The sequence below is a fragment of the Bombus impatiens genome, unplaced genomic scaffold, assembly GCF_000188095.3.
Source record: "Bombus impatiens unplaced genomic scaffold, BIMP_2.2 scf_0664, whole genome shotgun sequence".
NCBI lineage: Eukaryota > Metazoa > Arthropoda > Insecta > Hymenoptera > Apidae > Bombus > Bombus impatiens.
In genome coordinates this window covers 883,702-910,248 of record NT_177083.1, presented here as the reverse complement: position 1 = coordinate 910,248, position 26,547 = coordinate 883,702, and the positions used below count along the sequence as shown (strand labels likewise).

General features: G+C 44.1%; 1 protein-coding gene across 1 annotated transcript in view; it reads left to right on the top strand.

Moving 5' to 3' along the window:
* LOC100741391 (UDP-glucuronosyltransferase 2B15) overlaps positions 1 to 24,352 on the top strand; it is a 28,394-nt gene extending 4,042 nt beyond the window's left edge. Inside the window, exons 3-4 of the mRNA XM_003492180.4 lie at positions 5,675 to 5,894; positions 21,499 to 24,352. Coding sequence (XP_003492228.1) covers positions 5,675 to 5,894; positions 21,499 to 21,796 — 518 coding nt within the window. The 3' untranslated portion in view covers positions 21,797 to 24,352. The remainder of the gene's footprint in view (positions 1 to 5,674; positions 5,895 to 21,498) is intronic.
* Positions 24,353 to 26,547: the final 2,195 nt, after the last annotated feature.

Sequence of the window (26,547 nt, the reverse complement as noted above, 5' to 3'; positions counted from 1 at the left end):
AGGTCTCTACGTTTTCTAATAGGTTGCTCCTTACTGGAACAGTATAATTTTACAAGAACTGTAGAGAGCTTTCGCCTCTAAAGGGTTTATCCGCATTTTCCATTTTATTCCAATACAAAGGAAACTTCTATATGATCGTTATCAGATATAGGCTTTACAATGCGACGTTTCATCGTTGCATAACAATATACAAGCTACTTGTCGTTGAACGAGATAAACAATGAATCATTGTTTGTTCCATTAAAATTATCCGGTTACTCGCATGCCTGCGTTTTCCGAACTGTATCGGCACGCTAACGAATCCGAATGTCTCGTTCAAATTTTTCGTCGCGTGCACGTTAATTTTCATTTTTACCTTGTTTCACAGCTTTGACACGATATGCATAATTACAGTGAGCAGTTTGACGGCGATTGCATATATTGAAGCGTGGCTCGAAATCTAGAAACGTCTTACTTACGAACCTTTTGCCATTGTCGTTCATAAGTGGTCGATAAATAAATTAGATTCAACGAATTACAAGGTCGATTTATTTTTGTGCGCCTGATACAGTCGAAAGATTTAAGCTGTTTATTTAACGTTTCTCCCATTTGGAATTTTGCGAGTCAGCATTGCCACTTGTGCCATTATCAACGGTCGAGTGGATCGCATGAACGCGTTGTTTCTTCTCTCGATCGCTTCTATTTAGACTGTTACTCCATTTTTCTTCTTCCACTTTCTTCTCATCGAAGCTAGAGCATTGCCTTTTACACGGTGCGTTGGATATAGCAAGCTTATAGATCGCGTTATAAATCGTGTTGGAATCGGTTTGCTCAACGGTGCGGCGTACAGATCATGCAACGACGCGACGTTGCGCGAGAAATGGATCGGTACTAGGAATCGAAATTGAAATTCCATGCCGCTGGATCGAGCTAATCGAAACGGCCCTTGGAAATCGCGGCGAAATATAGGAAGCGTATTTTGGGTGAGGCAGCGAGCCGATATTTGCCATAGCGCGGTGGCCGCGATGCCGAGCATCAAAAGGTTTTGAAACTTTCAAAACGGTATGCATAAAGGAGGAGCTTTCGTTACCTCCAAATGATTTCGCGTCATCGATGCCCTATGTGTTATGCGTACACGCGTCATCGTCGATGATTGAACATCAAATTATTTTTCGATCTCGAAATTATTTCGGCGCGTAGGATGACATCGCTTTCGACGCGGCCCTGATCGACTCTCTGTATTCGATTAATCGTGATTACCGTTTGATATAACGTTCTCTCGAGCAATTATCGGTTTCTCGTGATATGCAATATTCCATGAAATATTTCACCATCCATGATATTTCGTACCGCGTGACGCAGTCCTGGACATCGAAGGAAACGATTCGAAACGTTGTCAAAGTCGAACATTCGCGTCCTCGGATCGTCTTCCCTTTTGGCTTTCTTCTAGAAGGTAGTTATTTCGTCGAGGGTGCGGTAATTATCGCATCGAAAGGGCAGTCTTAAGTAATTTCTTCTTGGAATCAATGTGGTTGCCAAAGAAGATCCTTCTAAAGGACGTCGTACTGTCCTGTCAGTCTCGAATACAGCAGACCCTGGCGCGGATGTTCTTTCGACGAATTGGTTGGCCAAGAACGAAGACACGGGACCATCGAAACTCACAGTAAGTAGTTTCGCAGCTCTTGGCCACTGTCGAGTGAAATGACATTAATTAGGCAACTCGCTAACGACCTGCTGGCAACATAAATCACCGTTAAAACCTCCGGCGAAGGATACCTTGGTGTCGCATTGTTCATGTCGGTTCTTCCATCCTCTTCCGCGATGGAACTCTATACTGTAACTTGGATACTAACGTGGTCAGCCTTGTGTCATCGATCTCTACTTGATCACGCACACATGCTCGCGAACGCTTTTCCTCTGATGGTGTAAAAGCCACACGTCGTCCGATGTTGTTGTTCGATTACGAAATTCCTTACGTAGTGGAATTACATCACGTGCGTTGGTCATATTTCACCGAATAATCTTGCGCGACAGAGATAAGCTTAGTCATCTTTATCCATTGTTCGTATTTTAAATAATTTTTGTTAGTCATGTCATGGGTGCAATTACGATATACGCGATTGAGATGACTATGTATATTGGGTTTTTTATTCTCACGAATAATGACAAGTGCACAACACTGGGATAATATGCCTAATATGCTTGTACATTTTCTTATTAATTTTACAACGGGCTCGTCGTATGTCGTAAATGTACAATTTAGATAACCACGATGTCTGCAACATCATTCGTGACGTAGATGTGTATTACGAAATATCATTTATGCCTCCTTTTCATGCATCTAGTCGTCACATTACGTTACGTTACACCGCCCTGCCTTCTGATCAAACCTTACTTTAGGATATGGATGGATCGGCGTATTATGTAAGTTTTGTTTAACGCTATACGATCGTACAATATTATACGTACAGTCTGCCTGGAAAATAAGTTAACGATTGACATCTATGAATAAATAAAGATAATAAATGTTTGGTAACAACGTGAATTTTAGTAACATATTCTTTTATTTACTTATATTACTGAAAGAAACAAAATAATTATTTGTTCTTATATTATTAAATAGAGGAAAACAAGTAAGGAATGTCTATATCGTTTATTATGGCAGTATCGAAAGGTAAGGTAAACCTTCGATATTGATATTATATTACAAATTTTCAACGTGAAATATTACAAATTTCAATCAAATGAATATCGTGTATGAAATTATTTTGCTTCGATTACGGCTTTAAAGAGTTTTGTTACGTTCAAATTTAATATGCTTGTAAGATTCGCGTTTGTGCTGTGCCATTCTGATTTTGATGCATTTATGAAAATATTTTTAATTTCTCTTGCATTATTCGCAATGCCACAAATGTTTGTTTCGTTCCGAGACGACTGTACATCGTCGAGATGCTTATTTACGACCATTAATCGAGGGTTCGTTGTCGAACGTTGTTTTAGAGAGATCGGTGTCAAGACTGTAACGATCGAGTTTTTCGATGGCTGGACGATTGCACAAGATGGGTAGCCTCGATGGTCAGATAATCTAGCTAAAACTAGCGGCAACTCGACCGGAGGCTGGAATCGATAGCTTTAATTTTATTATCTCTCTTCGTGATCGGTGTATCCCGGTCCCGTTTCCTTCGTCTCCTTGCAAGCGTGGTCAGTGGCCATCCCCCACGGTCTTCGTGATCTTGATAAGATCTGTGGCTACGCTTTGCTCCTACCCCTGCTGCTTCGCACGCTTTAAACGGCGCACGCGAAATGGTGCACGAGTCCGCTCGTAACTTACGGTAAGGGTTGTTCTTATAAAACCGTGGAAATCGTTAATCCTTGTCCTTTAATTGGCGCCACGTAGCCTCCCCCGTTCGACCATGGTAACTACACTTTTATCGGGCAAGTTTGTAACGACAGATAGGAAAGCTATCGGGCGAAAGCATCGTGCAAATTTAGCTATACTTTCGAATTGAGAAACTCGCTATCGGCGAATTTTATCCCTTTCGAAGATCGGGATAGTTTAATCGGAGAAGATCATTCGAATAAATAGGATCTGCGATACATTGACTCAAAGGCTTGTTCTAGATTCTAGATCGTGGAACGGTTCTGTGTCCTGTTTGCCATCGATCTTGTCAATTCGCATAGAACTCGCTAATGTAATTGACTTTAGAGGCAACGATATCGATGGTATGGGAGATGTGTTGACACGCAATGCCCTCGAGTATCGCATTTAACGATATAACGACAGGGATGAAACGATAGATTACATTACTCCCAGGAACAAGGAGCGGAATCATTCTATCGAGATCCACTTTATTCCTCTTGCTTTCCATTAAGGAATAGGGTATACTTCTTTGCTACTTGTACGATTTTATTGGATTAAACTAGTCAGGCCGTCGCACCGTCCGGCAATGCTAACTCTTTGGTGATATACCGCTGAAATTCCAAATACCAATAGCAATACCAATCGCTATTCAATTTGTCCCAGAAACTTATCTTCTCGGTGAGTCAACGGTTCAGATAACTTCATCAAAATGGGTAAATTATCAATTTTTATCTTATATCAATACTACTAGATACGGTTCTGGGTCTGCGTATATTTGATATTCGTAGAAGACGACGTACATCATTCCTCGAGCATGGTTTGTCATAGTGAAAGGTGAAAGGTCACTTAGATCTGACCTTTCAGTCTTAACGCCTTTAAAGATTCGCCAGTTCCCTTAAAGTTTTTCAGTTTCGTTCTTAAAGCTTCGTTCAAGCCACTTAAGTTTAGATATACATTCTTTTACATAGTCCATTAGTAGGTCAGTAATTTTCCGTCTAGGGGATGATCGGATCGTTCAAATCGAACGAATAAAATACCTCTTTTTTATTTTATATATTTCTTATTTTACAACGATATCGTCTATAACATAATCAACCTGATACAAGATATATTACAACACGTACTCTCCTACAATAAGAAACAGCTCGTTGCTCTCATTACATTGGTCTTACGACTAGCTCAGCCCATAGACGGCCAAATATCAATTCTCCGGAGGGGTGGGCTTGCCGACGGTCGTAAAACACGATGCTAGCTAGCATCGTCGAGGAAATACCGTGGCGTTATTTTCTCGTTACAGCGACGCCGTAAAAATGTATCTCGCGGCTGACGGAAATCTCGAGCAAATCGCGCGAACGCCCGACCGATTTTCTCTCGGTCTCCGGTTGTCGTATTCCCGATGTCGCTCGCAAAAATTCAGACCAGCCCCCGATAGATATCCTCTGTCACGTATCGACGCGCGCCGATGCGACGATGTATCGAGCGAGCGCGAAACCTCGAGAGGTGCTCTGCCGTGGAACCTTCGCCCCTCTGAACCACCCTTACGGTTCTGCAAGGCGAACGTAACTCCTACAGCTCGTCTACATCTGTACCCAAATCGAGAGCGAGGGGAAAGGGATACTTAGGCGTCGGGGGACCGAAGGGTTGCTACAACGGGTAGAAGATGGTGGGAGGTGTCGTGTGGTAATGGAATTTGACATTAGGATCGACGCCGGAGGAGGTATGGAATCCTGTATGGCAACGGGGATGTGGCAACCGCCCTCTTATAGAGGGTGACTCCTCGCGATAAACGAGGACGACAGGAATTTTTCAGCCGAATACTCGACACTGGGATTTATTTAAAGTCGAGAAATTCCCGAGGGCTCGTACACCTCTGCCTTATTATACCGATTTCTGCCAAAATACTACTCATACTACTCTAATCATTTGTATCGCGCATTCTCAACGTTATCCAAGCGATTTCCTTTCTATGCGATCATTCATATTTTACACTTTACACGGCGATCGAATGAAATCTAACGTTTGATATTTATGAATAGGGACACGTCACGCTTCCTCTTTTCATCGTGAAACAAGAAAGGGGTAGAATACATATACGTGTCGCGGTGAATTCGAGGCATGGATTTCCGATATCGAGAATCGATTTCTACGGACGTATGGCTTGATTTCGGTTTGGTTTTGACGCTCAGCTTTTACAGCCATGAGAAACGATTTAGTTTCTCTTCGATCGATTCATTAAGTGCGAGTTTGAATGGCTCGTTTTATAAATGAATCGACCGAATACACGAAACTGAATACATCGAACGAAACTGAAGCAGGTTTTTATTTACTTTACAGATCATCCAAACGTTAAGTGTTACTTCGGACACGGTGGTCTTCTCGGTTTGTCGGAAGGAGTTCAGAGCGGGGTTCCAATGGTTCTCATGCCTTTCTTCGGTGATCAATACCAGAATGCGATCGCGGCTCAAGCTAGAGGCGTCGCTTTGGTGGTGGATTTCGTCAAACTGAACGAACAAACCTTGAAGCAAACTTTGGATGAAATATTCAACAATACCAGGTACGTTTCTTCATCTCGTTTATTCGTCCATGTCGTCCGATTGCGTATAATATTAGACAGGGGAGAAAAAAAAGCGTAGAATTTTACACGTAAAATCGCAGATCACTTTAAGGTTTTACGAAGAGTATGAGAATATTTCATTTAAAAGATCATTGAGCTATTTAAATCTTCGCGTCACAATAGTCGCGGCTATGAATGGGTGGAATAGACGTAATTAGTTTCACCTTCATCGGCATGTCCCGCGGTCGAGGAGACAGGGATATCCGGCAAGTGATGCGATGAATTTAGAACGTCGAGACTGCCAATGATATCGATAGGAATATTTAATGCTACGTTGGCACGATAACAGACCGGTTGATCGCGGTGACAAGGAAGTCGAATCCCGGCCACTCATTTTCCTCTTCTGATAAATCAATTTCTCTTACGAATCCAGCCTCGTCCAAAGTGTCAGCTATGAAATTCTCACGTGAAATTTCGGCTGTATCGAATACCGTCGATGTGTCAGAGATGTAGAGATAAGATAGGGAATATATGGAGAAAGAAATAGAAACGAAAGGGGACAAAGGAGGTAGAAAACAATGAAAACGTAGACATGGCGGTGGATGAAGGGGGGGGGGGACACCCGTGACAAAAAGGAAAATCGTATAATCTGTCCGGATATTCGGTCCGTTGAATATCTCACGAACTGTCCGGACGCTCGGATATCCGGGAAGTGCATCGTCGTTGTAGCACAGGCGCCCCCGTTAATCCGTAACGCGGCTCACTGGCGTTTTTCCACCCTTCTCGTTCCCTCTTTCAGCCTGCTACCGATCTCGCCCAAAACCCTCTGCCCTTGTCTTTTCACCGACGTTTTATACCTCGTCTTTCTTTTCGTCCACCCCTTCCCTCCCTTCACCGTTGTTCCCACACCTTCGGTCGTGCCATCCCTAGCCGGCAGGCATCCCATTTTTTCTTCCTTTCTCCACGTCGTTGGCCGACCCCGGTCCTAAATTCAAGGCACGAATTGCGGAAAGAGCGGACGTGTTCTCCGGATGGTTCTCGTCCATCGACAAATACCCGGGCTGGTCGTGCAGCCGGGCCGTATCCGACCGGTCGCATGGGAAATTTCACGGCCGCTAAATGTTTCACGGCGCGAATCAACGCTTGGTGCCCGCTGCGTCGATGAGGACAGTGGCAGCCGAGATGAAATTAAATTCTACATTATTCAATGGCTGCCCCCACGAATAACTTGTTAACCGCACGGGTCGAGTCGCGCGCCACGCCGCTCGCGTTCGCGTTTACGGACGTCACGACGCGACGCCCCGACCGTTTTCCCCCGTCCGAATAATTGGTTGACGTTGAATTTTTCAACCGGTTGCGGTACACCCGTGACACCGTGTCGCTGTGAAACGAACCTGTCTACCTCGCTACGCCTCGTCTACCAATGATTTTTCCAACCCAAGCTTCTCCCATCCTTCGCGGAATGGAATGGAACGGGATAATGGTATGCTTTGTCTCGGTGTGTACTCTCTTTCCATCGCAGGTAGGAGGGGTTTGATGGAATAGTAAATTTGTCGTATTTACAGTGACGTAATTTCACCGCTACGATGTTACAACATTAACTGTGATTCGTCGTATGCGCTCGAGGGTCGGTTGAAGGAATAAAATATAGAATTGTGTTTTCTCGACCTTCGCGAGAAGAAGAAATCGGAGGCATCGATTAGAACGGGAATGGGAAACTCGGTGAACCACGATTTAACTGCGAGGTCTTGGCATGCGAGTCTCGCGTCGGAGGATGAAAGCGGTTTAATAAATCAGTACGGATATGAAAGCGTTGGCAGCTTCGCGATCAACGGAGCCCGGCTACTGTCCCGGTAATTACAACCGTCTGGATTTACGAGCTCGCTGTCTTGGACCTTCGACAGGGAGGTAAAGGGAGGATCGAAACAGGGAGATGGTCGCTATCCTACGCAGCGCTGTGACAATGCAGGTGCGATTGTATCCTCGTTATGCAACGCCTTGAATATTAATTAATAAATAGATTCGAGCCGCGTAATTGGATGATCGCGATTTGCATGGTTGTTACGTGATCGAAATATGGGGCTGGGTTAATCGGACGTTTGACGCTTGCCCAGAGCATCTCGATCCGACGTCGTTCGGTCGAGAATTGAACGTGGGACGCGATTCGCTTCGACGTGCTTCGAGAATTCTGAATTCATCGTGAGACTTTGTCTTTTTCTGATATTTCATTGGCCAGAATTTCATCGTCGTCGCAATGTAAATTCCCGACCGTGCAGACAGTCGTTCGTGGGATTTACCTTTCGATTGAATGATCGTCGTCGATGCGCGAATCGGCGTCGATCGAATATGTTCGTCGCGTAGAACAGAGGCTAAAGGTAACGACACGGTGAAATGCGAGAGCAATACTGGCGTTAACGTTGTTCTTCCATGGTTCGCGTGCCGCCGCGCAATTGTTAAGCGCAACGTCTCATGCACGAGTGATATAAAATTAACGAACGATTTGGAAACAGTGTTAGCCGGGGTTGCTCGTTGTCGTGCCGTGTCGGTTGCCGTTGTGCTCGCGTAATCACTACTTCTCGGTGATTTACGGCTATGGTTCTTGTACTTTAGAGCAACCCGAAGTCCGATGTAAGAAAGTCGTCGCGGATAAACGTAATAATGCTACGTTAAACGATGTAATTCCTCGAGAAGAAACTCTGCTTCCTCGAAAGAGATGCCATATCTTTGATGCTGTAGGATTCGTTTGAACGTCCATGGAGCCACTAAAGACCAACCAGAATCGTGAAATTCGAAGATCGACAAAGTCAAAGTAGCAATCATCAAGTTGTTTCATAGATCGCGAAACACATCGTCCTTTGGTACTTCGGATGATAGATGCGATCTTAAAACGTTATAACCAAAGTTATATTATTGTCTGTGGTTCGCGACTTCTCGGAAAGGAGAGACAGGATGAGAAAGAGAGAGGGTGGCTCGTGACCCGTGTCACCGACGTGCAGCTTGTTCGATTTCCAGTTCTCCTTTTGGATACCGCGAGGCGATGCGAACTGGTCATTCAATTCCCAAAGATCTCTGCGCATGATTGCGCTTGTAAGCCAACTTCGAGTTACAACCATTCCTATTGAGATCAAACAGCATACACGGCTACTGGATGTAGTCGATGTCAGTGATGGTCTCTGTTGTCCGTGGCTCTTTCCTCTCTCCTCTATCGTGTACCAGGGGCGATCATATTCAGCTTGTAGTTGTAGAGCACTAACTGTGAGATCGTAACGATTCCAGGGTCTTAGGTTGGACATAAACGTCGCGGAAATTTCGTCGAATTTATCGAGCCCTGGAGACATTCACGGCGTTCTTCGTCGCAGCTCGTGTTTCTACTTACACACTACCATACGATAATACGTTCTTCTCACCTCTGCCACGCCACCTTTTCCTATGAAAAAGTCGCTCTCTTTCTCTCTGTCTCTCTTACTGTCTGTTTGCCTCTCCTCCCTCTCTCTCTCTTTTTCTCGTGGTTTCGAATTATGGACGAGGGAACACGGTTTTTTTATATAATTAGCGTAGCTACTTTGTGTCTCCTCGTTAATTTCCCTCCAGCCAAAGAAGAAGAAGCGTCACAAAGTCGTATTTAATCACGTGTTCTCGTGTTACTAGCTGCGCGAAAACCACTTCTTCCTCGTCCTTCGTTCTCTTCCGTTGATGAACGAAGTTCGAGGGTGATATTAAACGGTGCTATCGAATTCGTCCGACTGCTCGTACGAGGACTTCTCGCAGGCATCATTCGAGGGTACCGTATGTTCTCCAAAATCTACACGCGCACGCAAACATGTACTTTGCAGTCAAAGAAGACAGTATACTTACTATATACGTGTGCAGGTATACTTACGTATGTTCGCGTGTGTATGTGCGGTCTATGTACGGCGAGGCGAGCAAGCTGCCACGTAAAGCCAGTAGTCGGGAGGGTGGTAGGGTGGTAGTCAAAGTTTCGACAGTTTGTAAGGAGGTACGAGGCACGCCCCTGTTCCTCCGCTTCTTCTTCGGTTACGGCTGAGGGATAACATAGTACAGCTCCGTCGTCAAGTTAGCCCGACACCCGATTCGCTCCCCTTTCCTTTTCAACCCCTTGCCTCTCTCATCTTCTTTCCGTTCTCCCAGCGACGCTTTGTCCTCTGATTTTTCGCTTAGTTCGCGCTCCCTATTTGACTATCTTTCTTCTCCGTTTACTCTTCCCTCTCTTTCGATCTCCCCTATCTCTCAGCCTCACCTCGTCCTCTTTATTGCCCTGTTGTTCTCGTTCTTATTCTCCCCGGAGCGTAACCCTTTCGCTAGACGAGTCTTAGTTCCTCGACTATGACGGTCCGATCGGCATGGATGCCAGTCCCCGCGGCTCGTTTACCGACCGTCCTTTCGCTCGGATTTATTCGAGAGGCGAAGTATAGTCGGAGATTCTTATTCGTCGCGCGCTAGAGGTTGGGTATCTTCTTCTTTGCGAGACTCTCTGTGGCTTCGACGAGTGCTTTGCCGCACCTGCTTGCTCGCAAGGGACGCGTAATGGCCGAGCGAGAGCACAGAACGGATTAGAGAAGGAAAAATCGGTCAAGAGAGAAAGCGAGAATCGCGAGGGTAGTGTATAATAGAGAGAAGGGTCGAGAAGGGCTGAAAATGAACAAGGCCGGAGACGCTGCGTAATGACGCGTGGAACGTCCCCGGACGAGAAAGTAATTGGACGCTTGCCGGGGATAACTGTTCCGTCTCGGTGTGCCGCTTTGATGAATGAGGTAACGTTCGATAGTCTGCGTCAGTCTGCGAGTAACCGGAGAGCACCCAGAAACTTTGCTTCTGATTGATGTTTCTTAAACTGTAGAGTGGAGGTTTGTAAAGGAACTACGCCCATTGAACGATCTAAACGACTTGCGTCTCCCGCAATGGCGTCAAAGAATACGTTCTCCAACCCCGGAAACTAGATCAACGTTGAATAGACTCGACGAGTTTGCTGTATCGAATGAGAGAACGGTTCGAAGGATCAAGCACAATGCCTTGTAATTGCGGGAATCTTCGTTTTTCGTTGAAATTACGTGCTCGCTGAGCACGAGATGGAAGGATTTGGCAATGCAGGATGTTAGTTTTGTTTCCGTGAGAGGCAGGTTTCACTGCGAATTCGATAGTTAACTCGACTTAGGCACGAAGTTTCACGAGGGTATCGTTCCCCCCCGTAGGTAGTCTCCGTATCGGATTAAAAAGTTGCTTATTTGCAAATGGAATTTTCACGTCTTTGGTATTGCATTTACCGGGAATATATTTCGTTGTGGAGTTATAGGAAGTCCCGGGGCAAAAAGCCGGCTTTCTCGGATCCGCTGAATTTCATTATTTAAGTTACGTGTACGGGTACAAGTGTTTGAATAATGCATTTGGCTCGATGTACACGAAAGCCGCATTTAGAAACCACCCTAATACAGACGTAGGCGAACGTCAACCTAACATCTTTATACCCAGTCTCCTTCGACAATCGAACGTTACTTCGATAGTAATTGATGTTAAAACTGTGCCGTTGGTTTATTTTTACCGGTGCATGATAATTAATTGAGACGATATTTTCGAGCTTGACAAACAAGATGAATTCAATTCAGAATTTATATAATACGTCTTGAAAATCTTCTGCAATTTTAATTAGAAAATATATTTTTCTTATGTAGATATAGTCGAAATCACTCGTATTTTTAGTGGGATAAAAATCGTCGAATAAAGACAGTTAAGACTACGATTTAAATTCTTTTTAATCTTCTTCGGTGAAAAATTACAAACGAGGTTCTTAAATTCCCTTGAGGGCAAAAGGAAGGAAAGAAGCGTGCTAATCGAAGTCTCTCATTAAGGATAAAGCTTTCTCGTAGCATCTCACAACTTCGAACGAAGGCGTATCGAAAATCTCCAAGTAGATACGCTAAGACTCTGATCTTGTTTCGCAGCGAGTTTCTTTTTCGTTCGGTCACCATTTCGCTTCAGTTCGTTGAATACCACCTTCCATTTTCTTCGTCGCGTTCTAGCATTCGACCGATTTATTAAGCTCCATATACACGGCTAATCTTGACAGACGCCTTTGATCTTGTAATAATCGAAACTTCTGAGACGAATTCAATTCTCCCGCGAGAGTTTCTTGCTCTCTCCCCCTCTCCTTCTCGTCTCGTTCGACCGAGAGCGGGATTTACTTCGCTGAATGAACATGCTTTGGTGAAATTCGTCTTCTCGAACGATTCGCCATCGCTGCGAGAAGTACGTTGCCGAGAATCGAGCGAAATTAAACTGTATTTGGCCCGACATCGTGTCAAACGAGCAACTTTTCTTCTCCAAACGTTCAACGAATGTTGCCCTCTCTTCTGGTAGAGAACCGCAATTTTCCACCCTTCTATGGAATATATTTTCGTTTAATAACGTTCTGTGTCATGTCGGTCTCACGTATTCAGAATTGCATATGTGCCATTGATGTTATATGGAAATGGAAAACGTTATCAACCTGCCGATGTATTCTCAGTTTGTTTTCTTAAATCTTTATTTGTTTGTTTATTTATCTTTTCAGTTCTACATTCATAAATTAATACTAATATTATTTTATTTACCAATATGTTATCGGTTGGACTACGTAAAAATTAGATTTTTCCAAAACAGACGAAACTATCGAAGGAATATGGAAAATTATCGTAGCTCGTGTAGCGATCAGAACCGGTAGAAACGCATCGGAATATCCGAGAAAAGAATAAGATTTCCGGATTTGGATCTGGTTTTATCATGCTCCTTTCTGCACCCTCTGTCGCCCCCGTTGGCCGTCGAAATTTTCTTCCCGAGACCATCCCCCTCTTCGCGTTACTCGGCTCGACTTATCGAGTTACAAAGACGTATATCGTCGGGAAGCGATTGGATTTTCCCAACCACCGTCTAGCACCCGACGAAGAAGCCTCTGGGGAACGAGATCAGGGTTTTATATACACGCACATATCCACGTGTCTCTACGTGTGTAGACCTGTAAACTTGTCTTTGTGCATACACGAATGTACACGGCGTTTTGTATAGGGTGTTTCATTTTCGCGAGACACATTCTTCAAGCAACTGGTGAGCGGTGTTGCTGTATCGAAATCGGATCGCTGTCGTGCCGGAAACGCGAAGCCAAGAATTATCGGCTCTCGCTGCGATTAGTTGGGATGATATGGCGTTCTCGCGTGTTATTATTACGGTGATGTAGCGACGGGTCGTGGTAGTCGATAGGGAATCGACCGAGAAAAAGGAGAAGTTTCTGGTTCGCTTTAATCAACGTAAGTTAGCGATGACGGAGTGAATTTCAATCGAGTCGACGCGCGGCAAGCTTGATTTTACAAGGTTATATATGGGACGAGGCTCCGGGGAGGAGCTCGTGGATCGACAGAATCAGCGGAATCGAAAGACGGCCTGCATTAAGCGACCCGGTCGTTATTAAAACCGACCTTGCTTCGCTGTAATTTCTGTTTCATAGCTGGCGAGTAATCCAGCCGTGTTTCTACTTATTTTAATTATTTTCCACCAAAATGTTCGTTCCTTTTGATGGGCTCAGTAACACGACGGTGATGCTTTTGTTGTTTGAAATAAATATTTAGTAACTTGCGATTAGATTCGAAGTTTCATTCGTTAAGTGCCACAGTCATTTGCAAATTTGTTCACATTATTTTTATAGTTTATAGTTTATCATTTTCCTCGCTATTTCTTCTTCCACGATTCTCTACGATTTTATATAGTTTGGAGGAATTGAAGCATTTATAGCACTCTGGTAAATTACCGTCCTTTAAATCGTTGAAATTCTTTCTGGGAAAAATCTCTGATTTATCGTGTTGAGCTGCTGCAAAGTATCTATTACTCTACTAATATATCTTTTATATTTTTTAATAATGATACATTTAAACAACTTTCATGCATCGTTTTAATGTTCGATCCTTAATAAGTTAACTGAATGCGTGACCAATTTCGTTCGTTGATTGGACAAACGTCATGCGTTGAACATGGTGATGGCGGAAATACATATATCATTGGAAATGAAAATATCGGGAAACGAGCAATTTCCATGTCTCGTAAATTCCTGCCTTTAAAATTCTTATATAATACCATCCTCGCGCTTCCCTACAGAGTTAATATGAAACGTTCCAGTATCGACTCTGATTAATTGATGCCGGTGATAAAATCGAGTCGGTGATTCCGCGTTATTCTCTTTGTCTCTCTCCCGCGGGAGAATATTTCTTGCCAACAACTCGTATATTTTCCAGTAGATGTTTCACCGGAGTATTTTTCCGGTCTTATTGCTCTGAAATCTGCCAAGGAATTTCGATAGCACGAGATGGCGAGCAAGTACGAATACGTAGATTTTACATCCCTGCCTCACTGCTACGCGATAATTTAGAATCGTTGCCACAGACAGGCACAACTTTATGCATCTACGTTGCTTGCCAACGGTACCGCCCACCTTTCGAACTCGAAATACTTATTTGGAAGAGTAATCGCCTGGAACACGTCTTCACCCGGATCGGTCCTTCCGGTTCTGAGGATCGCCGTTGGTCAGACTCTTCCTTGTGCACTCGTTTACTTAAAACGAGAAGAGCCAGGATATATCAGCTCGATCCAAATGGAGCTCGCGTTCAGCGGATAGCTCTGATTCACGAAATTACTCGAACATCTCGTTCGTGCAATCAGATTCGTCTGCCATTTTCACCGTCGCGAAATTATACCCCAGGAAATATGAATCTTTTCTTCTCTTTCCTTCTTCCCTTTTACGATTATCTTTTTCTATGTGTTCCCTGATGAATCTTCTGGTAAATATTTTGGTAAATCTCTTGGTAAATAAGTATAACAACCGCGCGGAAGTTACCGAATAATTAATACTACAACGTTAACAGTCGTCCGTTCCCGTGATCGATCAAAATGTTGATCGTTCGCGATTTGCTGCAGAGTGTGTTCCGATTAATTAAAAAAATAACTCGAACGACCATCTACTGTTGTGGGACATAACTGTTGAATCGAGTGTAGTGGTGAGTATTCTTTAATGAACGGTGAGCTCAGGGCTACTTATCTTCAGTTCCGAATGTTCGTACAAGTTTCAAGGACGTCTAGGGACTATGATTATCAAGCTTCCGTGAACTGATCGCTATGAGAAATAAACTATTTTTGACGATGTTAAAACACTAAGTCCCTCTGGGATATGACTATGGTACATACTTACAAATGTGGAATCAAACAAAACGACTGGTATTTGACAAACAAAGTTTCACTAAGACCCGCACGTGGGCTACAATTTGGCCCGTTCAAGAAATTTAAGAAACGACAAACAAAAGATACACCAAGATTCGGTATATCATAATGTTAGCCCATTGTTCTTCTAGCAGCACTTGTAATATCGATCAATAATCAATTACACAATACGTAATACATAATTAAAAAGAGTACGATAGCTAGAGAATATTTAATTATTCGTTAATTAGTCAGCAACCATAAATAGATCGGTCACCAAGCTACACCTGTGTAAACAACAATACATCCACTGCGAGTAACGGGGTCGTCCAAATATTTGCAATCAATTTAGTACTCAATGAAGTGTGGCAAAGAAGCCTGAGGGGATAGATGGAAAGTTTTTCGCGTAGGAAATTAGGGATTTCCCTGTATCGTTTTTAAATAAGAGACAGGCTTACGAGCCTTTAAATACACCACTGGCGGTAGATCATCCGGAGGAAAGGCATCAGAAAGGTTAGCCTGAGAACTAGTTAATCTTTTTCTTAGCCCACAGAGACGCAAACCGAGAGCGTGATTCGCGGGACGAGACAGCGGGATGGGTAAACTTTTATTAAAAATCTAATTGGATCGGAGCTCGAGGCCTGAGGGCATTTCACCGGATGTTCCCCCTGTTCTTTCTTCTTCCGGCATGCTACGCGCCTCGATAAGTACGCGTCTAAACGAGAATGTGTTCGCTCTGCTGTTTCATTTCTGACCTCGCGAAATTATCACACGATCGTTGAAACTTTTTCACATTTTAATATCTACGCGCATCTTCTAGGAATTGAACTTTCTTTAAAACTAGTTGTAGTCCTTTACAGTAGTCGAGATCAAGTGACTTGAAACTCGTTTACCAATGTAAGTTCGATATTTACACGATTTGAAATATGCTTCGAAGTTTCTGCGTTATTGGTCGAGTAGTTGGAAATACTTTCGTTACATCCAGTTTCGTTCGACATTTAACCCGTTTAAGAGTCACAGTGATCAATCTCATAAATTGAAATTTTCCATTCTTTCCACTCATATCGTATCACATCAATTTTCTTTGTCTTCTACACGTTAAACTCGCGAATGACGAAGCGAATACATTGGACTGATTTTTCATTATTATTGTCTCTTTTGTAATTACCCCCACAAAGTAAATATAATTCTGTTTCGCCATCATCGGTAGCAGCATTATTGATATATTTCACATTATACGTACACTCGACGTGTTCCACATGGACTACGTACGTATTTCGACAGAGGAATGATACTTACGTTAAGAGGAAAGTAAATTTGAAGGTAAAGTTGTATTGAACTCTCGAAAACAAACATTTTTAATGCTAAATCGTGCAAAAGTAATATTTTTTAACTTGCTTCTACTAAAAAATATCACTATTTAACTCGCCTCTCGATAACGCTTGTACGTTTTCAAACACGATGATCAACCGCGTTCAATCACAGGTTTCCAAGCGAAACTCGAATGCGAACCTGTGTTTGATTTTTGCTTTTAACGAAATATTTTACACTGTCGCCGATTGAGTTTGTTGTTACTTGCCGAGATATTGCAATGCCCCGTGTTAAGTGCTGTTCTATATTAGGTAACGTCATCCTACAATTTGTAGTTCCATCATTTAATGCGATTAGATCGTAAACAAGGTAAGAAAAGGCCATTTTTACGAGAGTGATCCAGTAGGTGATTTATTCGTGTCCCGCTGCTGTGCTCATTCGCAGAAACCGCGCGTTCGAAAATTAACGGCCACGTATGTCAAACGGATATCCTGTCCGCGTAACGCGCCAGCGACTGTAATTGAGGATTTAAACGTTGTTTGTGTCAGGTGCGAATGAAACATACCCAGTGTCGGACTTTTCTGTTTCTGGCCCAATTAGTTGGGGTGCCGTAGGCCATGCGCGTCGAATCATTCCCGCGGTTGTTTGTTAAGCGTTTCGCGGTCCACGTTACAGCTGTATCCCGTTTCGCGGACGAAATAACACGATTATTCGCCAAACTTGAGCTAGCCTTCGTGCTTCGCGATCGTCTGGGGCGATTTTCCCTTTGGTTTACTGTTAATGCGGTAATTCGATTATGGACGACTCTTCCAACGTAGTATCGCGTTTTGTAGCGATTTTGTAAAGACGATGCAGGTGATTCACGTTAAAAGAACGCTAGGACCGCTAACGGCTAAAGTGTGCAACAAAGAAATTACGAAAGATTTGCAAAAAAAGAAATAAATCTTTATGCGCGCATTAAACCACAGTAAAAATTTCCGCAATATGCGCACGGTTGGATCTCTCGCCATTAGAAATATAAAGAAATTCGCACGGCATTGACAGCACGAAATCGACAAAATGACGCGGCGTCGTTGATCCGTGCCGTGTAGCCGCGTGGTAACTTAATGACCGTGCAGAAATTTCACGGTGTAATTGCGTCGCGATTTGTAACGCAATCCGAAATTTATGCTTTATAATTTAGAAGACGGCACCGCGAGAATCCTGAATAATGCGCCGGAAGATAGGTGTACGTGCGCGAGTTCGGTTACGCCGGCTAATTGGCCGCTCGAGAAGGAGAGCAGGCTTCTCGGTTCGCCGCGATAACGTTACAAGTCGGAAAGTAAGTTGGTAAGGTGTCGAGGAAGCTAGTGGTAGTGGCAGAATAGTGGTGGCGACGTAGTGGTCGTAGTAGAGTGGCGATGTGCGACAACGAACCCTGGAATCGTAAAGTAACTTCGAAGGAATTACGAGGGGACGAAAATTACTTTTCGCGCGGACTTGCTGCCGTCCGCCACGAATTTCACGGGGGCGTCTGATATAACGCGTCAATGTAGAAACGAGGGAGCTACTGGAATTTTCGTAGATCATTTCGCTCGATGACGATGCAGTAGAATTACACCAGGACAGATATAGCAAAACGTGCGTAGAGAATGTCAAGAGATTGACGATTAGGTACTTTTAGTATTTTATTATCGAACAAAAACAGGCCAACTTTTCGATCTAGTTTCGGCTCTAGTTATAGTTTGTATCGTTAAACTGCAACGCAGTAAATTATCGACTCAACGGGAACAAACTTTAAAAAAATTTAACAGGGAAAATTAGTTTTCCTCCCTGGCGAGAAAATTGCACGAGATCGACGGTCGCGTCGACGAATATTTTAATTGCGCGTATGCGATTGCATATTCAGCGAAGCTGGACGCTACGTTGGTGGCTGTGGTTTATTCGTAACTCGTTCCCAGAGAACTTGCAACGGACAAAGGACCCTAGTGAGATCCCGATAACCGGAAGTCTCATTTATTACGTGCCTCTGCACCTTCCGTGTTTCTCGCCAACAGCGAATTTTTCCGCCACGCTCGAGCAACCTCTGTTTTAGCCTGTTTTCACACCTAGTCACATCACGAATACGTTAGTAAAGCCTGGGCGAAATAAACTGGCCCTTTTTTGCTTTGCATTCGTCTACCTCCTTCCATGGTTTATACATGGTTAATTAGAGTGCAACGCTCGCTCCTGGTCGTAGACAATTTTATCTTTTCCCTCCCTTTTTTTTTCTTCTACTTGGTTAACTCGTGTTCTCGAAATATCATCCCTTAATTCTGAGCCCGTGCTATTTCAAGCTACGAACGTGGTATCATGTTACTCGATGTTACTTTATTTCGTCGTAGAGGTAGAGAAATCAACGCGTATTCGTGAGAAACAATCGCATTTACCGATACTTGTAAACGCTTGAACGTTATGCCGAGCAAGAGGGCAAATTTCACGTATTCCACGAAATACTGGCACGAATAGGGTGGAACAAAGTAATTCAGCCGTAGGTAGGACAACGGCTGCAGCAGCCGTTTCTACGGCGGTGGAACACAGTAGTAGAACATGGAGGAACATCTTTCTTTCTCCGTTTGCAATTAGAATCCCCAAACCGAGTAATTCTGCCCGCGCAGGGTGGTCCGTGTGGATGAGTTGCGGGTGCACGAGTTTCGGAACGGCGAAGTCGCATCGAGGGAGCCGAGCACAGGCCTCCCCGAGTCCCTGCGATAACGTTACAAGTCGGAAAGTAAGTTCGTAACGTGTCGGGGCCGCTCCAGCCGGAGCGACAACGATCCCCGAGATATCGCGGGAATTATGATCCCCCGGAGATACGAGTCGGCCTCAGAAATGGGGATAGAAATGGTTTCTCGCGTAACTTTCGCGACATCTGCCTTCGGACTTTCCCGGCTAAATAAATTCGCTCGTTTTCCGATAACGCGAAACCCATCCTCTTTCGAACTGTCCCCCCGATCTCTATGCGCGGAGAATCACTGGAGCGTATCACGATCAATTACATATAGGTTAAATAAAAGAGAAATTTAGTTTGTTCGTTATATGGGTCTTTATCATCCGAATGAGACTTTGGCAAGATTGTTTATTGCGAGATACGTGGAAGGGCCGAGTGATTGAGATTAAGGGATGAAAAATGGGTATGAGGGTGTCCGCGTAGTTTATTCAGGGAGAATATATATCAATTGCGCAAAAGTCTGAGAGACTATCTCGTGTAATTTCATAACTACACCCTTGGGAAATATTTCCACATAGTGTTAATGCATAGAAACGAATCTCTAAATATTTTCTTCGTGTAGCTCTGCTTGTTCGTAGTTTCCTTTAGTTCTAAAACTTGTTCGAAACACACCGATAAATAAAACATCGAATTAACTACTTTCATATTCTTACCTTTTCACGTCTCGCGGGATAATATAATAAAAATTTCTACAATATCGCACAACTTTTTCCCCTGGATGAAGCGAAAATGGTGATATCCCGAGGATTATAATCAGACTCGATTTTTCGAAATATCGCACGCGATACATCTTCAACGACTCCTGATGGTATTACGTTGCATTATATTCAGCTCGAAAGTGACACTGAGCCGACAGCGAATCATCGATCTTCGATTACCGTGTCTCTGTCGAATTAGTCGGCTTATAGCGAGCGCGTTTTCAGGTTTGCGTTCTTTTTCCAACTTTGCTTTAGTTTCCATTCATCCCGCTTTCCCCCGCATGAAAATCCTCCCTCTATCCCGTCCTCTCCGCTTTCTGCCGGCAATAAATTAATTCCCTTCGCGCAACGTCTGTCCGACACCCTGCGAAACATCGTGGCCTGTCCCCGCTGGTGGATGGATTGTGCGCTGCGTTGACGGAAGGGACGTCGAACGCGCTTAAAATTGATGGTTAATTCAAAACCACCGCAGGGCTGCGACTGAATTTGACCGAGGCAAATAACAGGGGGACCAGGTTGATTCGCGGCCTGCAGCTGTAAACACGAATAATGGAGAGTACCGATTGGTAAATTGTGTGCTCCGGGTCGTCAGGGCTGGTTACGAGCGCGCAACCCACTCTCTCCCTCTCCCTCTCTCTCTCTCTCTCCCGCTCCCTCACTCTCTTCCTCTTCATCCGTTTCGTCTATCCACTAGCGTTTCCCTGGCCTCTGTTATTCCTCTTCATCCCTCGTTTACTCCATCGTTGTAACCTTTTTCTCTCTTTTTTCCTACTCTTCTCTCTAATTCTTTTTTTGCGTCTATGTTTCTCGATTGGTGAACCCGACATGGTCCACGTATGGTATCTCCAGGCACGCAGACAGTGCGGACAGCGCACGTTTCGAACGGACACGCGTTTCAACTCGAACCAACGACGATTCTTTTTGCTTTTGTCGAAACGGTTGCAACGGGTTGTCATCGATACTGGGGTCGGAGTTGTTTCCGGGTGAACGATAAGCGCACCGTTAAAAGCTCTCGGAGATATTTATAAAGTATCCCGCGGCATCTTTTCCCGTTCGCCGCGATATCGAGTAGCGGATCGATCGGTATATTGCATGAATTATTCATCGAGTCGCCGGCTATTGTATCGGGCACGGTTGTTAAAGTTGAGGATAGAAAAAACACCGAACGTTTGCGTCACCGGTGACTTGCTGTGCCGTGGTAAATGGAAACGCGAGCAAGTAAACGCGCAGGAAGTGGAAAGTCGTTTGGTTGTATAGTCTGATGCGACCGGGTTATTACGATCTTGTCCTTTCTGGCTGAAAAATTTACGTTATTTCGTCTATTCCGTTAGTGTTATTCACTTATTGCCTCTGTTATTTCATACTTTTCCGCCGCTGCTGAAATTTCATTTTGCCGAAGAACGACAGAAATTTTTTCCAACCGGTGTTTAAGCAAACAAAAATAAAACAGGAATCAACAACGAATGTTCAATGAAAATAAAAAGCAGAACAATTGCGCCAGTAGCGTGATCGATGCAACGTGACAATACGTCGGTGACAACGGAAGTTAAATTTACTAATTGTTATAAACCTTAATCTACTCGATGTTAATCGCGGTGGCCCGTTTCTGTTACAGGTACCGTGAAAATGCCAAGAAGCTTTCGAAAGCTTTCAAGGATCGACCAAATACTCCGTTAGAAACAGCAGTATGGTGGACAGAATACGTTGGTCGGGGAAATGCTTCTCCATACATCAGGAGCGAGGCAGCGAACATGTCCTGGTGTCAACGCAATCTCATCGATGTCATGGTTACATTAGCAGTCCTTGCCTTGCTCAGCCTCTATGTTTCATACAGAATATTGAAATGCATTCTGACCAGAGCCACGAAGAGACAGGAGCAGAAGAACGGAGCAATGTCGAAGAAGAGAGATTGATGGCTATGCCGTTGGAAGCTCTAAGACGACGAATAACGTAAAAAATGAACAAGATACGAACGATGTTTTAGAAAGTGTACGTTGGAACAAGGAGATGACGAAGTTCACGAGACATATACAAACATACCTAGCATCCATATATCCTTGATTTAACGCGGCTAGGAATGTTGCATCGTAAAATTTTCCTGCAGCTTTCGTTAAAACAACGGGTCGATCATGCTTGAAGCGAATTCCGACATGGTGTACCGACAATAGCCAATCACAGAGTCCTTTTATTCGAGCTGGCGTCGGTCGATAAATTAAATCATCAGCGTCCAAGAGCGCGTGTTCGTAATTCTGATTACATCGCTCGAGAGGCGGAAGTCTGTGGCAATTTTCGCAGACGCTCGACTCTCTGTGCTCTTCTTACTTGAACAACTGTAGCTATTGAAACAAGGACCGAGGGTAGTAGAAATAGAAGTCTGTGACTAAAGACAGACAGCGTTACTAAAAAAAGGTAACCTTAAGGAGAAACCCGGAAGAATTCGGGGAAAGAAGTAAGAGAGGAAAGAAGAAGAGAGGAAAGGAGGAGAGCGAGAAAGGAAACCAGCTTTGCGGGCATTACTGGGTATTTCCCAGGTGGCCGAGTCACTGACTGCGTCAACTGGCTTTGGCTCTCGCAACAACGGCAAAGGGAACAACGCAAGGAGAACGACGAGGCTTTACTGCGACGAAGAGGACGGTTGAAGCTGCGCGTTCACGGATGGAGGCAACAGTCCCGGGGAACCAACGGTGTACTCGACTACGCGGAATATACAGCTCGACGTTAGACGAGCTTGCTTAAAGAAGAAGGAGGACGAGTCAGCGAGGACAACAAAGATGGATCACGTCTAACATCGGCGGATTAAACGGGACTGGATGGATGTTCGCTTCTATTCGCCCGCGTCTCAGTTTTCCCTTCACCGGTTTCAGCCTCTTTCCACGTCGCGGATTTTCGCATGAGTGCCCGAGCAGCATAAGACACGTGGGATCGGCTCATGAAGATACAAACGAGACGATAAACGCGAAGAGGTTCTCTCTCGTCTTTTACGAGATAAGCGTCTGGATAAGTCGACGTCGTGATCGTGCCGGTTCCTAACTCTTATCGGGATATTCGATAAAAACGTATCTCTTTAAAACAGCTTATGACGAACTGTTTTTCATTTGTTTGCTTTTGTTAGAAAATAAAGTTTTAAGAAGGATTTTATGAAGGACAAAACGATAGACAGATTATTCGGATAGCGAGTATATCGTGGATGGAATTCTGTAGTTACATGGATTGTTGGCCAGATTATCGAGGAATATTATAATAGATCGCCAAATGCTTTCTCTCTGTCCATCTCTGGAAGCTACTAATGCATCGGAACAGAGTTCTGTGGTGCTTTCAGCCGCAACCGGATCCGCTGTTTCAACGGGGAGGACGGATTGTTTCGTACTTGCGCCAGATTGTGTCAAATATTTACTTGACAAAGTTTGCGCGGGCACAGCCGCAAAATGCGTCGCGAAACATTATTCCACTGAAAAGTGTATACACGGATTCCTACGGGGTGACCTACAGTTTGTCGAGATGAGTTTGAAAAAGGACAGGTCGGGAGATAGAAAATACGCGTGTATTCCCAGTCGTCGCGGCTTTCGCGTTGTGTAGCTTCTTTTTTCTCATCGTTGTCCCACGTTTCGTAAGCTTTTATAGTCGAAAAGCGACTCGGGAACCGAACGAAACGAAACGATTGTCAATGTATGTTGAGGATTGGAACTTCGTTTCGCGCGAGGAAATAAAGTTCCTTGCATAGCTGTGCCCGATCGCGGTTGTTATTTTTCAGTGGTCAAAAATTCCAGTGTTTAAAGAGTGAAGAGGAAAACTCGTCGTTTCGCTGTCGGTAGCGTGGTCGATCGGACGATAATATTTATTGATGACGAGACCGGAGCCGTTACGATGAAAGTTCGACGGATCAGCTTCAAAGGGGAACTTTTCTTGGAGCAGTCTCTTTGGACGGATAGGAAGCTTTTAAAAAAGCGATTCGAGACGTGGACCGAGGGTCGAAGGGGGCTCGAACGCACGCGGACTAGAGGAAAACGTACTTTCGGCGATACGGTACTTTTTCTACGGCGCGGCGTAATGGAATGTAAAGTTCCCGATTAAATTGCGTCTTTAAGCGATCCTCACCAGTGAGATATTTTTTGTGAAAATATAGCCAAAGTAACCGAGAAATATCGTTGGCACCGTGTCGATCGGCACCATCGGCGTTGTTCGCGAACTTAAAAAGCCCATTAACCGTTCGAAACACAACGGGAAAGCGGGATCGTTTTCCTGCGAGACATGTTGTTATAGAAAATACTTTTTCAAGTTATTTTATCATCGAAATACGGTCGTTGCGTACTACGATGTTTCACGGGGAAGTTCAATGGTTCCTCTGTCTTGTAGACTTTGAACGATCTATCTTGGATGCATTGATTGCAGCTTGTGTGTGTGTGTGTGACTTTCTATTTGTTATCTTGTTACATTTATAATTGTTAATATTTCAGACTTGTTTACTTATATTTTTGTGCTTTTTATTACAACATCCAGCACTGGGAAGTTCGGTGTACCATCTATGGTACACGAAATACGTTAAAACACTCTGGCCTCGGGTTGAAGCGTCGAAACGCGAGCACGATGCTCGTATGAATGGAATTCGAAGAAAGGATGGTGCGTTGCCGTAATGCGTTCAAGGGGATGAAAACTCGGGGGTAAGCCCCGAGTTTGTGTCGCGTCATTTCGCGCTCGCTTTAACTTCGTTGATTGAATCATGAACGGGTCCCGCCCCATTCCTTGCATCGAGTCTTCCTTCGAAGGATATTCTCTCCCGCACAGGTTAGAACACGAGAGCAGGTCAAATGGAACAGGATTTGACTGTTGCTCGTGAACGTAAATAGGCTGCACGTAATTTTGATCCAGTTGTGCTAGTTACTAAATGGACGACATATAATTTTAGTCGCTGAGATATTAAGAGAATCGACAAAGATTTTTAGGAAGTGGATAGAATAAGCATTTTTGTCATTTAGTCAGGAGGAATATTCAAAAGAATCTGATGAAATTATATGGAAATGTTAAAAATTATTTCTCCCGGCTTGGTATTTCCGTGTAAGCCGGTTTCATTAGCGAGCTCTCGAAATCTACTTCATTTTTTATCCTTCGCCGTAAAATTTTGGAGTATCGATGTTTCCCACAGAGGAAACGTCTGAAATTCGTGAAAATTCACGAGAAAGAGCTACCATGCGATGAACATGGGAAGCGCACCGTGATGCGCGTTTTTGAGTTTCAGTATCTATCCCTCGCGGCTGGGAGCATTTTTTTTTAAAAGTTCCTGTATTTTCCGCCTTTCGAATGGGACTGCGTTTAAAAAGCTGGCATCCGAATGCGTTTGAGGTCTGCTCGTGTTTTCGTTCCCGGACTACAAAATCGGGCTGCATATTTTACAAGTTAAGTCACAGTTCAAACATATTCTTTCATCGCGATTTCAGGTCGGGCGATCTGCTCTGTGCGCGTGTGCCTAGATCCGTGCGTGTTGTGTGCGCACGTGTGGATGGGTGTGCAGTGTGCATTTCGTGGAAATGCGCAAGATTCAGCAAGAATCCGGATTTAATTAAGCTAATTAAATTCCAGATGCGCGTGCGTTCTACTTTGCTGCTACCGTGGGTCAGCGTGAATAATACGTATCAACGAAATTAACCGGAAGCAAAGGGCGTTTCCATTGGCGGGACAATAGGATGGTATAATATTCGAGGAATAGAGTGATATTTATTCATATTTTTTAATACGATTCCACCCGAGCGGCGCGGCGGCTAGAGTAGAATTCCAATATTTACGGGACCGGTAATCTAATTTAAATGTAATTCCTTCCGAGCTTTACGTCCCAGTTTAAACATTTACTTCCTGTTTGCTGAACTGTTTGGCGAACCCCTGGAGCCTAGTTCATCTTCCATCCACGTAGAAAACTTTTTCAATTAGGCCAACGTTTTCCTTTAATTTCGCTGATTGACTGTGTCGTCTTTGCAGCCGATGTACATCGTCTACTATTTTTCTTAGAAAATCATCTTACGACGTCTACGTTGCTTCTCCATTTCGAAGAAGAACGAATCCATTTTCTTAATGACCAGAAAGCCAGACAAGAAGCTTGCCGGGCTTCCAAGTTGCTTTTTTCTTGTCTATTGAAATGTAAATCCTTATCCCATGGGAGGTATAACTAGCGCGCGCTATATAGCAGAACCAAATTGATACCCGTCATTGATATATCATTGCTTCGCAACTTCAATTTCCTTCTAATCGGTGATTATTCTTCGGCTGGCAACAACGTCTACGTAGAAACAATTTATTCAAAACTAAGGGCTCGATTTGGTCAGTTTTCAAGAAATTATCGAGTGGAGAGGTCGCTGAGCGGATGATTTCGCGTTGAGGAATTAGCCGTCTGGCTAGTGGCAACAGGTGCCTTTCGACGCAGAGATCGTCGAACGCGATTCGTTTCCGACGTGCCCGTACATAAGGATAAAGGAAAAGAAGGTGAGACTCGAATGCCGCGTATGTGGCGATGATCGACCAGACTTTGGGTCACGTTCACAAATAATTTGCAAAAATAGTTGGTGTGAATAAGGGAGTGGTACAGCGAGGGCCGCAAACGTTTCTTAAAGGTATTAGAGGCAATGTCTCGCGGAAATTTAGTTCGTTAACCGGAGGCCGAACGACTCTCGACCGAGCC